Genomic DNA, 14,963 nt, shown 5'->3' on the forward strand with positions numbered 1-14,963 from the left:
ACTCAATTCACGATGAATTTCGGATGCTGAGTGACTTTTTGCAAAAAAAAAGTCTAGCATCACGCACTTTACGCGTAAAGGTTCACAATTCATTCTACAAACTCGGGCAAAATGAATTGCCATTAAAAATTACATTGGAGATAACATTCTCTTTAGATGCGTAAAGTTATTACAAGATCAAGCTAATTATGTATTTTCATGTTAATTTTTACGTAGCTAAGTTTTTAAGGGATTTATACCAATTAGATTTACTTGATACAAGGTTAAATGTGTCGGAATATTTCTTATCTGTGAGAGACTTAAAGAAATTCTTCAATCCCACACCAGTATGTATACTTAAAATCTTTTCAACTTACAGCATTTAGATTCCGTGGTACCCTACCGCTAGATATGAATACGACTCGTAAATCGTATTTACACAATCACTTAAAGAATGAATTTTCTTATTTGATAACCAGGATTAAGGAAAATTTGTCTTTTTTTGTTGTTGTCAAAACTTTCTATTGATAGATGTGTTTGTTATGGTCGGTGAGAAAACTTATATTTTTGTGTTATTGATATTAAATATTTTATTGTATTGTTTTCCGAACATTTTTTTACTTGTTAAGCCTTTCTATGGTTTCTTCAAAGCCGGATATTTATTTTTTGCATCGCTGAATTGGTATATTTTTCACAGCGGAACATTATAAGCATTTCCTATTCTTTACACTTAAAGGTTTTTCCTCCAGGACGATATGTACTCATTCATTCTTTCATCACTTGATATGCAAAAATTCAACTTGTCTCTATCATTATTTTGCTTTAATGCAGTTTTATAACCAAAAATGCTTATGCCATACTTAAAACATTCTTCCAGGACACGGGAGCAGATATGGGAGTGCATGAGACAAGGAGTCGAAAGCATGAAGGATTTCTCCAATAAATCGAAGACTATGATTCCATCCAGTGTGCAGTTGTTTAAGAATATCGTGAATTATTTCTGTGACAGTGAAGATGAAATGTTTCTTGGTAATTTTTAGTACCTACCTACGTTTTGTGATCACTGAAAAGATAACTTTCAATTTGAAGATAAATTTCGGCAACACGCCATTATATTTTTTAGCGCATTTTCTCATATATGGGAGAAAAAAGGTGCTTTGTATCCGGTTTGTCTGTATATGTACATATCTGTCCTCATTTTCACGTCAATTTACAGAACACCAAGCAAAGTAACATGATTTCAATGGCGGTTTTAGGTTCGGTATGGAATGTCATTTTCTATAACATATTAAGCTGCCTAGGTCTATTATCCACGACCTTAGCCTGAGGCATTGTTTGATTAGACATGATGAATTCTTTTTGTGATTTTCACGATTTTTGCGATATATTTTCAATACTTTTGGTTGTGATGTTAGGCAGAAGCTTGCAGAAGAATTCTCAAGTTCACCTAAGGTCACTAAAGGTCAGCCATAATCACCCAAGATGATTCAAGGTCACCAAAGTTCAAATCACAGTTATGACGATGTTTGCAAAATAACTTTATTGAAACTGATCACAACAAGAGAAAATGAGTCACTCACTGCAGAGAGTACTGACTTTTTTTTAATCTATCATAAACTTTTCAGGCTTAACCGACGAAGACATGAATTGTCTCAAGAATAGTTGGGACGAATGTAAATCAAATTTAGACTTCATCAGAAACATGGATGCTGTCGCGCTCTGCGAATTTGAAGATCCGGATGCTACTAATCTGTATACGATGGAATATGTCTGCAAGTAAGTACCTATATGCTGATAACAACGACAGGACGGTCGCTTCCGAGTGACTCACGCTTTGGACGCAACACTACGCTTTAATTCCGCGGGCATTGTTGTAGCCCAAGTTCCCAACTATATCTCACGCTTTGGAGATATTTTAAGCGATCGATTTATGACCGGAATCACCCCGACGAACAATACAACCTTTTTTTTGGTAGCTCAATGCATTGGCTTCAAGTGGGGATGAGCAGTGGCGTTGCGAGGGATAGAGGACCAGGGGGTCCGGACCCCCATACCACTCCCCCAAAATATAGAAACAATATATACATTTCCTTCATAAAATGAACAATATTTTAAAAAATCATGAATTTACAAAAGATTTCTTTGACGAATTAAGTTTTTTTTTCGATTATGAATGTAGTTAAAATTATTTTAAAACCCTCTGCTCAGTACCACGTTTTTCAAACATTCTCCATCCTGGTTTTGTGCCCCCCCCCCCCCCCCCCCCCAGAACGAAATTTCTGGCTACCCCACTCAATCAATAGCCGAATCAGTTTCCGATTTCGTCCTTGATTGACATAAATAGTGGCCGACGATCGAGTATTTACGATTGACTTATTAAAGTGAATGGTGAACGTTCAACATCTATCTACATCTATATAATACCCCGCAAGCCACCTAAAAGGCGTGTGGCAGGGGGTGTTAGGACACCAGCCGTTTACAGCTCAAAAAAAATGAAGTACTCTAACGAGGTTGGTACTAGCGTTTATTAAAGTCCTTTATGGTTCGGGGGAAAAACGAATTCCCATATCGATCCGTTCGGCAAAACATCTCTCTTAATTTATCGCTTCTATCGGACCTGGAAATATAGTGTGGCTCTAATATTATGTTCTCTGTGTCGCTCTTAAAGATATCCATTCTCATTTGTTCAACTAATCTAAGCCTAGCGGCAGCCTCCGAGTCTCCAATGGCTCCCAGCCTAATTCGCTTAACATCTGGGTAACGCTGTCTGTACGCCCGTAGCAGTTTTTGACGAAACGCGCAGCCTTCCTTTGTATTTTATTCAGTTCGCGGATTAAGTCTTTCTGCACCGGATCCCATACGCTCGCTGCATATTCAAGGTGCGGTCGGACGAGAGCGAAATAGCACCTTTCTTTCACTTTCTCATCCGAAAATCTTCCCACAATACGCTTGACGAATCCTAATTTCTTCAGGGCTATGCGGCAAATATTCTTTATATGTGTTCCCCACGTGAGGTTCGAGGTTATCGTAACTCCCAGGTATTTCACTTCGTCTGTTGCCTTTATGTTAATACCGTCCACTGCATAAACATCGTTAGAATTGGAAAAATTCCGCAAGAAATATAACGCCATGCATTTGCTCAGATTAAGTTCGAGTCCCCACTCTTTGCTCCACAAATGAACGTTGTTTTGGTCAGATGATAGATTTTCATAGTCAGAGTGATCACTAATTTCGCGATAGATGACAGCGTCGTCAGCAAATAAGCGTATTTTACTGCTAATGCGGGAGCAGATATCATTAATGTATATAATGAACAACAGGGGGCCGATTACGCTTCGTTGTGGAACACCTGATGTAACTTTTACAACATCAGAGCTAATTCCGTCAAGAACTACTTTTTGTTTACGATCACTGAGAAAGTCGCGCATCGAGTTGATCGACCTCACTGAACGACCGGCTCCAGTAACTCTGGTAAAAATCTACTTAAACAAAAAAAATTTAAAGCACGGCACCATTTTCAGTGCATGTGTACTGTATTGGATTAAAGTTCGAATTATAACATTTTCTAGCATGTGGAGCTATACTTAAAATCAAGTAAACTTTTATAACTCAATAAACGAAAGTAACACTGTCTTTCTTTTAATGCTTGTGTAAATAAAGCTTTCTCGGGTTTCCGCGCGTTTAAGAAAATCTAAAATCGCCGACCTTTGGGGTTCCGTCTCGTCACCTATACTCAAGACTACTATTCTATTGTGGTCTTGAGAATGGTTGACGAGAAGGAACCCGAAACGTTGGTGCTCTCACATTTTCTTACCTGCGCGGAAACGCGAGAAAAGTTTAATTATTCTGATTGCCAGGAGAGTTTTAAATCATACATAATGATTGTGAAGCTTTTTATCTTTTTTCTTCTTCCAAAAAACTTCTTTTGCCATCCCTATCCTTCTTTTTATTTCTCGTATTCTTTTCCAGTCTTCTGTTATCAAAGTTTCCAAGTAGCCGTTGGTTCTCACATTCTCTATTTCACTTTAGTCTTCTTAACAGTTATTTTCATTCTATATTTTTTCATTCCTTCCTCCAACCCTGTTACCAATATCTGCAATGACTTTGTGTCCTCGGCTAAAACCACCATATCATCAGCAAATATAATGCATCTTATTTTTACTCCACCAATGCTTATTTCCTCTTCTCTTTCGTCCAACTTATCATGTCTTCAAAATTCAAATTGAACAGAGGTGGTGACTGACAACATCCTTGTGTAACCCCTCTACCTAGCTCCACCCATTCAGTGATGTTTTAATTCAATTTCACTGCTGCCTTTTGTCACAAATACAATTCACTTATTAGTCTTCTTTCCTTCCAGTCCACTTTATTCATCTTCAAAGTTTCCATCAGTTTCTTCCAATTTGCCATACCGAAAGCCTTTTCTGGCTCTGGCAAAAATCTACTTAAAACAAAAAAGTTAAAATCATGGCCCTATTTTCAAAGCATGTGTGCTATAATGGAGTAAAAGGTCAAATTTTAATATTTTCCAGTAACTGTAGCACTAGTTAAATCAAGTAACTAAAGGAACACGGTCTTTCCTTTATTGCTTGCGTTGTATTTTTATCATCGGGAGAGAGATTACCTATTATTTATTACGTTTATATAGCCATTAAGACTATATAATGCGTGTAAGGCCTGAATCATACGATATTTTTTTTTCAATTCATTCCGAGGGACAGCTCCAGCGATTGCTCGTATGATAGTGGGAAAAACTGACCACCACTGGCGAACATTTTCCGCGATTGCACTGCAAATGGAAATCCCATCCCTCGGCACATCCACTTTTCCGCCGCTGAAATCAGGGGGACCGCATACGATTAGAGGAGACTCAATTCATCCCATAGAAGGCTGATTTCTGCGGCCACTTCGTATTTTAATCGACTTTCAAAAATGTCCGCGGTGCAGTGATGAGTGCAATGCGATTCACCATTTTTTCCAATATTTTGCATTATAATGCTTGCATTTGCGAGGAAAGGCATTGAAAAGTTAAGAATTAGATATATTATATCATCATCATGTACCTACATATATTTCGGTTAACATCCATAATTATACGTTATTTTCCTGTGAAACTCAGATCAATTTGTCCGTCTCAGTAACCGTAAAAACCATCTACTTAGTACCCCCTTTTTTTTCAAATATTTTTCACCCAGGTTTTGGACCTCTCCCCCCGCCGGAAATTTCTGTCAACCCAAATAGGGAGGGGGTATCATCAAATTATTTAATTGAATTCGATCATAAAGACGCTCACTCGAGAGGTTTTTTACTTAGCTGGATAGGGTAGATGTAAGTGCCTTTGTTTGATTTTCATTTATAAAATATAATTCGGAGAATACATGCTTTTTTCATCGTTCGTGATTGATTGGGCGATAGTTGTGATAATGCTTGAGGATTTAATATGTTACCTTCCTTTTCCTCAAGGTAGAGTGCCACGGCGAAGTAACAAGTATTCGATGGAACTTTGGTCGCATATTTTTTGAAAGCTTAATTTTCCAATGATCCAAAGTAAAAGGGATTCTTATGTGCCGTTTTTGAGTTATTTTACGGTAAAATTAGGATGATTTAAGATAGGCACTTATGGAGAAATACTGTTTCTTCGAGCTAGCGAAGCAGTTCGCAGCAAGAAGCTATTGAGACGGCACTTATTCGAAGCAAAATTATGTGAAACATCTAAATACTGTATATACGAGAAAGTATTGGTTCATGATAAAATAAGAGATATATTTGCGAAAAACTTCCAGAAACTGGCTTGATGGCCGCCGGGATCTCTGGTACCAACATCGCAGAATGATAACCAAAGCATTGACTTCGCCTAAATCACGCAAATATATGTAGGCTTTACATACGTTTCACATATCTTTTGCTTAAAAATAAATGTATTTATTTGGGATTTACATCATATTGCTGGATTGAGAATATTTATTCAAGGTTTGTCGTCAACAGTTCAGTTGCAAATATTCGAAGCAGTGTTGAAACTAATCAAGTAGATTATTGTAAATACCTTTTTTAAATCATTTTTGACGTTTGCATTGTGCTGGTGCAAAATTGCGCTTCATTTTCGTACTATGTTTCATTTTGTTTAACATTGTTTTTCAACACTTTTACGTAAGTAATAAGTAGCCCGAGTAATTCACTTGACTTCAGCCGTTGCCGCTTTAACTACCTTATGATATGGATGTTGCAGATCTCGGACTGGATCATTAGGGGTGCTCGAACTCAGATAATCATGAGTTTGACCTCAGAATAACAAAGATGAAACAAAATTGCATCAAAGAGAATGAGAGGCACGACTCCATTTTTTTTAACTTCTCAACTCACCTGTACTAATTCAAAGGAACCTCCTCATTTCCATAAGTTTACTGCATGATTATTATAAATTTATGAGAACAGCGAATAACATATCCGACAATGCATTTAATAACTCAAATCTTTTTTTTTACAGGGAATCGAATGCTTATTTAGATTGCTCCAGAGACAACGTTTTGCGATGTCATTCTAGAGTTTATACTGCTTTTCTTACATTAAAAGCGGTATTATTGATCGGTGCTCCCTGTGGTAAATATGATATTGAAGTAAGGTGAATTTCTCTGGGTTTTTTCATTTTATTTATACGCATGTATTTCTCAACGCCAGTTCTCCGTAATGAGAAGAATATGACAAACTGAAGTTATCATAACATGTGATAAGTAGTGATTGGAATAAATTTTCATTTTATTATTGTATTTTTGGTTCAGATAATAAAATTTTACGAGATTTTTACCACACAATTTTTTTTACTAATGGGTGTAACCAAGGGTACAGCCATCTCTCCCCCCCCCCCCCCTTATGAATGAATTTACTGGTATACTTCATTCACAACCTGTTGAATTGAAATATATATCAAGAATTACTCAAAGAAGGTCTGTTGTTCGAAGTCAAGTTCTCCCAGAGGCAAATAATGTTGAAATTTATGCTGTTCTTATTATTTAATTTTCTTATTAAGCATTACTACACGTTCACGATACCTAGAACTTAATCAATCTACAACAACAATTTTATTATTACTGCAGTAACCCAAATACCTTTAACATCATTCTTTTATTCATCACATATGAGAAATTGAACATTATTACACTCCTCAATTTCTTATTCATATATTCTTATCTTTTAATTGTATTCATTATCACAAAATACATCTTTACATCATTATCCTTCAGTCAGACCAATTTCTGCTCTGTGTTATACGAATAATATGCATAGTAACTAGGGATGGACGGATCACGGATTTTCTTCGGATCCGGATTTGGATCGGATCCTTGATTTTCGGAGCCGGATCTTTCGGATCGGATACTTTCGGATCCAAATGCATTTTCAAATTCCTGCTATTAAACGAAGTAATTATTCAAGTTTATTCTAGGACCATGCAATCAAAGGAATGCTTTTTAGATTTTCATACACATATTAATATTTTTATAAATTAAAAATCATTTTGATTGACTTTCAAGGGGTTTTTAAAAACTTTTTACATACTCGGGACCCAAACTGTTACGCTTGGGTTTGGAAATGAAAATAGGAAAAATGTTAGGATAAACCACTGACCAGTGGCGTAGCGAGAGGGGGAAGATCGGGGGGTCCGGACGCCCGAAATATAAAAACACCATGACTTTCCTTCATAAAAGGAAACAAAATATTAAAAAAGCATGAATTTACAATGGATTTTTTTGAAAAATGAAGTTTTTTTTCGATTATGAAGGGTGTTAATATTAGTTTTAAACCATCTACTTCGTACCCTGTTGTTTAAAAATTTCCCCCCCTAGTTTTGGACTGAATTCTAATATTCCTCACGCACGTTTCCCCCGAATTTTGTCACTTTCTCATCGCATACCGACTTATGTTTCACCCGAAAATGCTTCAGTATGGTGAGGTTGATTTAGCACTTCCCCGCGATAATTTCACGCCTCATTGCACGCACATGGAATACATATGTTCTCCATATTTCAATATAAATGGTTCTACACAATGAAATACATTTTTATCAGTATATCATTAAATTACATTGCAACTGCAAGCAAAATTGGTATTTAAAATAGCATTAACGTCACGTGCGACGAGGTGCTCGACCGCTCAGCATGAGGAAGGGGTTAGCAGTAGAAGCGCGTAAAGGAAAGGTGGAGGGGAAGGAGCGCGCTCCCTCAATATATCAAGCAACGAGGCTACAAATGAGGGAGTCAAGAACGAACAAGTCAGCTTCAGTGACGTCGTTGCCTTCAAAGCGAAGCCGTGCGAGCCATGTGATATATATGCGTTTGCGTTTTCAATGCGTCTCTACTTGTTTGAGGGGTTAATGTTGCGCTCGTTTCTTTGAAAGTTGTGCTGTTTGGACAATGTTGCATATTAGTATAGTCTAACTTTAAACAGAAAACTTAGTGGCAATCAATTAGAGCTGAAAAATAAACAGATATATTGTCAGGAATGCGTCGCGTTTGGTCTGATTCTTTTTTAAATCTCGTGCATGTCATCTAATTGTCGAAGATATCGAGACATCTTCAGGCCCAGAAAGTCACTCACCTAGCATTTATCGTCTGGAAACGGAGATTTGAAGCAGGTAGGCCCAAAAAGGTCAGTTGGTGAAACGGGGTAGGGATGAAACACGCTTCAATTTTTCTCGTGTAATTTGATATTTTTCTTAGAAGACAATTATTTATCGTCCGAGTGATTTCGGAAACAAAAAGATAACAGAGGCACGGGCTGATGGACGGCCGAGGGTGGTTTTCTGAAATCTGTGACGTTGTTACTTTTGACGTGGCTATTTTCCTACGATGCTGTGATTCCCCCGATGATTGTTCAATCTCTTGGGAAGAGTCACACTAAGTGTCACTCGCATTTTGCCATTTTTATTTTCCACGGCTGAAAATCTGCTACGTAACTTCTGCGAGAGCTTTCAAACAAAACGTTTCATCAGTAGGACAAGAATCGCATGCGACGGCGCATTCGAAGAGAGAATCGGAACTCTTTCTACCCTTATGGAGCGTTGAATTTACTGAAGCTATTATTCAAAATTTCGGATCCAGATCCGATGTATTCCGCGAATCGGGATCCAATGTATCCGATGAAAGGCAATATATGCGGATATTTGGATCCGAGGTATCCAATCCGACCATCCTTAATGGTAACCCTTCGGTGAAAATTTCTGCTGTTTGACAATTAGAAGGTAGGTATTTAACATCTAACAATTTCTTATTTACTAAATCTCTTACAAAATTATATTTTACATCGATATGCTTCAGTCTCTTTTGATACCATTTTGACTAATCATACAGGCCTGAAAAAAAATATTTTTTGAAAATTGTTTGAAATTTGATAACTGATTTACATGTACTTTCCAGTGCTGATTTCAAAAATGCAATCAATTTTTCCCTATCACGTCAGGTTTTTTCACAAAGTACAGAGTATGTTTGCGTATAGTAACAAACTGTAAGAAATTTTTCTCATTTTTTCCAACGTTATAAAATTTTAGTTTATTTATATATCATGTTTTTAACTGCATTTCCAGCACACTTCCATTTCTCTTAAAGCTCATAAGTCTATTAAATAATGCTTTCGCTTTCTGTCGAAGCTTCTCTTACTGCTTTTCCGGCTGTGGACTCGTTGAGGACCATCTCTTTTTATCATCCAGCAGTAGTTCGCTGTCATGTGGACGTTCCATCTTCCTTCATATCTTCTTTCCATTTGTTTGATGCCTTGGCGGAATCTTTCGCCCTGCTCTTCACTTACATTACCAAGGTTTGCAGGGAAGTAGTCAAGATGTGAGTTGAGAAAAAGGCCATTGGAGGTTCATCCCTTGTTACGGCCATTGGAGTGTTTCTTTCCCCATTCGACCTTGAGGCCGTAGAGCTCACCTTTTTATCCAACTGTGAGTTGAGAAATCGAAATTTAATGCTCATGTTACAGCCAAGCTTCTTAAAGTTGTCGAGCATGTCTGCGACAATTGTCTTGTAGTTCGGATCTCTTTTGTTTCCCAGGAAACCACTAACAACTAATTTAAAATATTTGATGCTGCTGAAGTTGGGATCTGTCATTAGTGTTCTAATGTATGGTCCGACAAGAATGCCTTCCTTTACCCTTACCTCGGATAAACCAAGAAACCGTCCACAAAGATATCTGAAGCACTTCCCTTCTTTTGGCAATGCCTTAACAAATTGTTTCATCAGCCCCAACTTAAGGTGAAGTGGTGGAAGTAACACCTTTTTGGGATCCTCAACATTCTTAATTTAACTTAATCCTCTCAACATTTTTAACCCCTACCTTTTTCTCCAAGGGCAAAGCTTTTTTGTGCATTGTTTCTTTCTGTATCTACTGTCATTCATCGAGAAAATCTCCCGTTTAAAGAAAAAGCAAGGGAACTTTGTATAGCAACTTTGTTTACCAAGCAGCATTGAAATCACTTTAAATCACCACAGTGTCCATTTGTGGTCTGAATAGCAGAGTTTGCTTAAAACCACTTCAAAGCTTTTGTAACATTATTTTAAGTGAACCGAATGTCCAACTGGTATAGAAGCATACATATTGCCATTGAGTACAAGTACTGCTTTAAGGCTTCTTTTTGAAGAATCGATAAAAAGTATCTACTCATCATGAGCATATTCTATTTTGAAACGTGTCATAACCCCAGGAACATCACTGCAAAACACCAGGTCATCTTCTTGAGAGAAGAAAGATACAAACTCTTTTCCCCTTAATTGATACCAAGAAAAAGATGTACATGTGTTTATCTTTCAATCTAGATCCTAAAATCTCTGCTGATTCTTAAGAAAGTCCTACGTCTCTGACTAAATCGTTCTGTATCATCATGTATATCATCCAAAGAATCTGGAGGAGAGGGTATTAGTAGGTCCTTCAGGTCCATGAGGAACAGGGCGAATGGCTAATTGAATGTTAGGGTAAGAAATATAATTTTTGTTTCTTAAATTGAAACCTCATACGTCGCCAGAACAAAAACAGCAGTCATCACTATGATTTTTTGGCTCCATCCAAACTATTGGTATTCCAAAACGTAAGGACTGTTTTTTACCTTGAAACTATTGCCTCAGTTATTCAACACACACTGAACAAACTTTGTGTGTGGCCCAAGACTCATCTTGATCACCTAACTTCATAACAAAGTAGGCGAAATATACTTTTCTAACAAAATCGGAAACATTTCTTGGCTGCATTTTAACGGTATAGTTACCATAAATGTAGCAAAGTGTGGCGAGTTTATACATCCTCTGGTAGCCATTGTCTGAGGCGCAGTGAGTCAGCATGTGGAAGGGGGAGGGGGCAAGGACAAATGCTGACATCAAAATACTGCTGATTTCTCCTAATTACTCTTTGTCTTACGTATATCTTATATAAAAACGGCTAAATAACAGTTTATGGAGATCCTAAAAACCGAAAATCAAACTCACTGGAGTGCTGATGTATGTATAAAAATATCGAAAAAAGCTAAAACTAGATCAGCAATTTATGAAATAACTGTGCGTGATGGAACTTTTTCATTATTTTTCCCAAAATCAGTGTTGAAAACACTATAAAAATCACTTATTAAATTTGAAACAATTTTTATGTCGCACACCTGTGTAAAAAATACAAGCTTGATTATTTTTATATATAGCAATTGGATGTTTCAATTCAATTTTCAATTCAATAAGTAAATTATTCAACCAAAGCAGTTCTGCAGTAGCTGTACTAGGGCATACAACTCAGCCTCAGTAGATGAAAGTGAAACTGTGCGTTGTTTTCTTGAAGCCCAAACAACTGCATCTCCAAAAGCTTTTAGAACATAGCCTAACACAGACTTTCTGTCATTATGATTGGCATAGTCTGCATCAGCATACCCAACAACATTGCTATCAATAAAATCCTTGAATAAAAACCCATAGTTCTTAGCTATTTTGAAATGACACAGGACTCTTTTTAAACCAGTTCAAAGAGCTTTAGTGGGTTTGGTGTTATAGTGACCATAAAAACTAATTGATACCGAAATACCTGGCCTTGTTGTTACGTATGAATACATAAGTCCTCCTAGCAACTCTCTATATACTGATTGTCCCACAGGTTGTGTGTCATTTTTTCCTCTAATTTTAGTAACTTTGAATCGAGAGATATTTAATGAAAATTGGCACAGTTATGGGGAAAGTTCCCATGTTTTGTTGAGTGTGAGCGAAATTTTACAATTTTGACCTTTTGACCTCACAATGTGGGTCCAAACCAACAATTTGAATTTGCCTTATATGGTATTTCATTGTTCAAAAAATCATAATTGAAAAAAGTCTGAATTTCATTGACTAATATGTCAATAATTGGTTTTCGGATACGAGAAACCCGAAAATAACACTTTCATTTACGAAAGTACAACCATTGACCCAGTAAGATCACAGTCAACGTCATAAGGGTGGTAATAAGAATAGCATACCAACAAAGCTGTCGGTCCATGGGTTTTAATGGGTGCCCAAGTCAATGGTATTGTCCTTATACCCCTGTTATCCACTAACTAACCTCCAAAGAAATGAGGAGGTCAAAGGTCATAGAATGAAATGTCGGGCCATCGTGACAACCAACGAGTGAAAACATAGGTTTTAAAGGGTGTCAAAGTCGATTTTGCCGTTCATAGATCTGTATTGTTGATATTTTGACCTCCGAATGTCATAATGGGTGCCAAAGGTCATAGAGTTAAACATCACCATGACAACCAATGTGTGAAATTGCAACGTGTCGAATTGGTTCTGATTGAACATCACAGAATTTACCAGATGCCACGGGGGTATCTCTTGGATTTGCTGCAACCACATTAAATCTCTCTAGTAATTTTTCAATATATTTAGTTGGACTCAGAAACATACTTCCCTCCCTTCTTTCAATCTTTATACCCTAGAAATAGTTTTATTCACCAAGATCTCTCATTTGAAACTATTCCCCAAGCCTAAAATTTCTAATTTACTGTCCGAACGCGTAGTATTATGTACGGCTAAAGCAGGGATGATAATTCAGACCTACAGATAGAATTGCTTTTGAGGATTGACACTGAAAATATACCATCAATGAAAACGTCCGGAATAAACTGCATAACAACGGCCACAGGGAAGATCAGCCTAAGTAAAGCACTCGGCCCCTCTCATGAGATGATCACGTTTAAATGCTGTTTAACGAGTTATTATTTTAGTCGAAAAGCCAAGGAGTACCAATATATATTACACGACCTAATTGAGACTCAGCAGAGTTTAATAAAAATTTTTATATTTCAGCGTTCTATCTTTTTTGTTCCGATATCAGTATATCGTCAGATCAACATTTCAAAGAAAATCATAGAACGGCATTCAATAGCCTGCTCTTAAATAAGGGCGCCAAGAGGATCACATATTAACGTCCCATCCGACGGACAGATCGCTGTACTTCATGTGATTTCCATTCTGCAACCAAGCTGATATTTTGTGACCCCAGAAAAATCTTGGCCTCCGCCAGGGTATGGACCAAGGCCCATGGGGTGGAAAGCAAGCGCTATAGTCATCAAGCCTATATCCTAGATTTTTAGAAAGCGGAGACGTATTGTGAATAAACTATGGATTGAATTTTAATTATTTATTGATATGTACAAAAATTTAAGTGAACGGAAAAATACAGTTTGCCCAGATTTATACTAATTTGAAATTATGAATAACCTTCGGCCCAAAGTCCAGAATTCCCAGTTGAAGCGTTTCGGATTCAATGTGTCTTAGCAGAAGCTAATGAAAAACTCATGCTCAAGACAAGGTATTCCCATCGGCAAAATAATGAGACGGAACAAGCGATATTGTTGCATCTACTCGTGGTAGACCGCTACCGGCAATTTCATTTTCTATCATCTGGAGTAGAGTATCAACTTCAAGATTCTGTGCGACTGAGAGGTCGGCCAAAGTGTTTTGGGTGGTGAGGGGATGTGACTTCATGAGAAGAAAGCAAAATGCAATAGGGAGAGTCCAGCCACCGGGATTTTCTGCCGATTTTAGACCACCCATTGTCTTCGTGAATAAGTGAGGTTAGTTGCCATGTGAAAAGGCTTTATTTAGACAGTCTTTCGTTGCGATGCAGTGACAAAAACTTATGAGAAAATATTGCATCGCTCGTGTCTCTCGCCCTCTCTCTCCAAGCCACATCGCAAATTCCTTCTCCTGCCGCGACACCGCTCGATACATTCCGACCTTTCACGACCGGGCCAGTCGCAGAGATATTTGAAAAGGATCATAGGAGGTATGATAGATAGATAGGAAAAATTTATTGCTAAGGAAAAGAAATCCATAAGAACCAAAATAATACCGAACAATTTGCAGGCACATTAATTATTAAATAGATAGTTACAGCAATGAAAAAACTTTGAAATTTTTATGCATGATTTTTTTTAAATTTTCATGCATAATATTTACCATTTCATAATATAACAACGTATATAACTTTCCTGAGTAAGCACAAAATTTATATAGAACAATTCTTAGGCATATTAATTACAAAATAGATGATTGCTGTAACGAAAAACTTTGAATTTTATAAATTTCTCTATGTAACGTTTTACTCTTTCATAACATAACATTACAAATGCATGAAACATAATTCAAAAACGGAATTAAATGGAACTAACAGAGCCATATTTCATACAAACTAATTTAAAACTCTTGTGCTCTTAGTTAAATAAATAAAAAAATGCTACTGAAAAAAGGAACCATGGTAAAGAGAACTAAAAAAAATAATTGAAAAAATAAGAACAAAAATATGCTATTCCCGAGACATTAAAAAATCATTATTACTTTATAAATGTTATAACAGAGATGCTATTCCCGAGAAATTAAATAATCATTATATTAAATAAGAGGTGGGGAATAAGTCTTTAGGGCAATCTTGTCCGCGAACAACTAGATAGAATAGTTCTTGAGATATATTCTAATTCAGCATGT

General features: G+C 36.9%; 1 protein-coding gene across 2 annotated transcripts in view; it reads left to right on the top strand.

Annotated features, from left to right (window-relative positions):
* Positions 1-14,963, top strand: part of LOC124154387 — a 65,551-nt gene that overhangs the window by 13,194 nt on the left and 37,394 nt on the right. The window contains exons 4-6 of one of the 2 annotated variants that reach the window (XM_046528078.1): positions 857-1,008; positions 1,605-1,755; positions 6,464-6,780. The exons of the other annotated variant lie outside the window; for it this stretch is intronic. Coding sequence (XP_046384034.1) covers positions 857-1,008; positions 1,605-1,755; positions 6,464-6,602 — 442 coding nt within the window. The 3' untranslated portion in view covers positions 6,603-6,780. Of the gene's footprint in view, positions 1-856; positions 1,009-1,604; positions 1,756-6,463; positions 6,781-14,963 lie in introns of those variants that run through there. 2 annotated transcript variants of the gene reach the window in all.

The sequence above is a fragment of the Ischnura elegans genome, chromosome 2 (assembly GCF_921293095.1).
Source record: "Ischnura elegans chromosome 2, ioIscEleg1.1, whole genome shotgun sequence".
Taxonomy (NCBI): domain Eukaryota; kingdom Metazoa; phylum Arthropoda; class Insecta; order Odonata; family Coenagrionidae; genus Ischnura; species Ischnura elegans.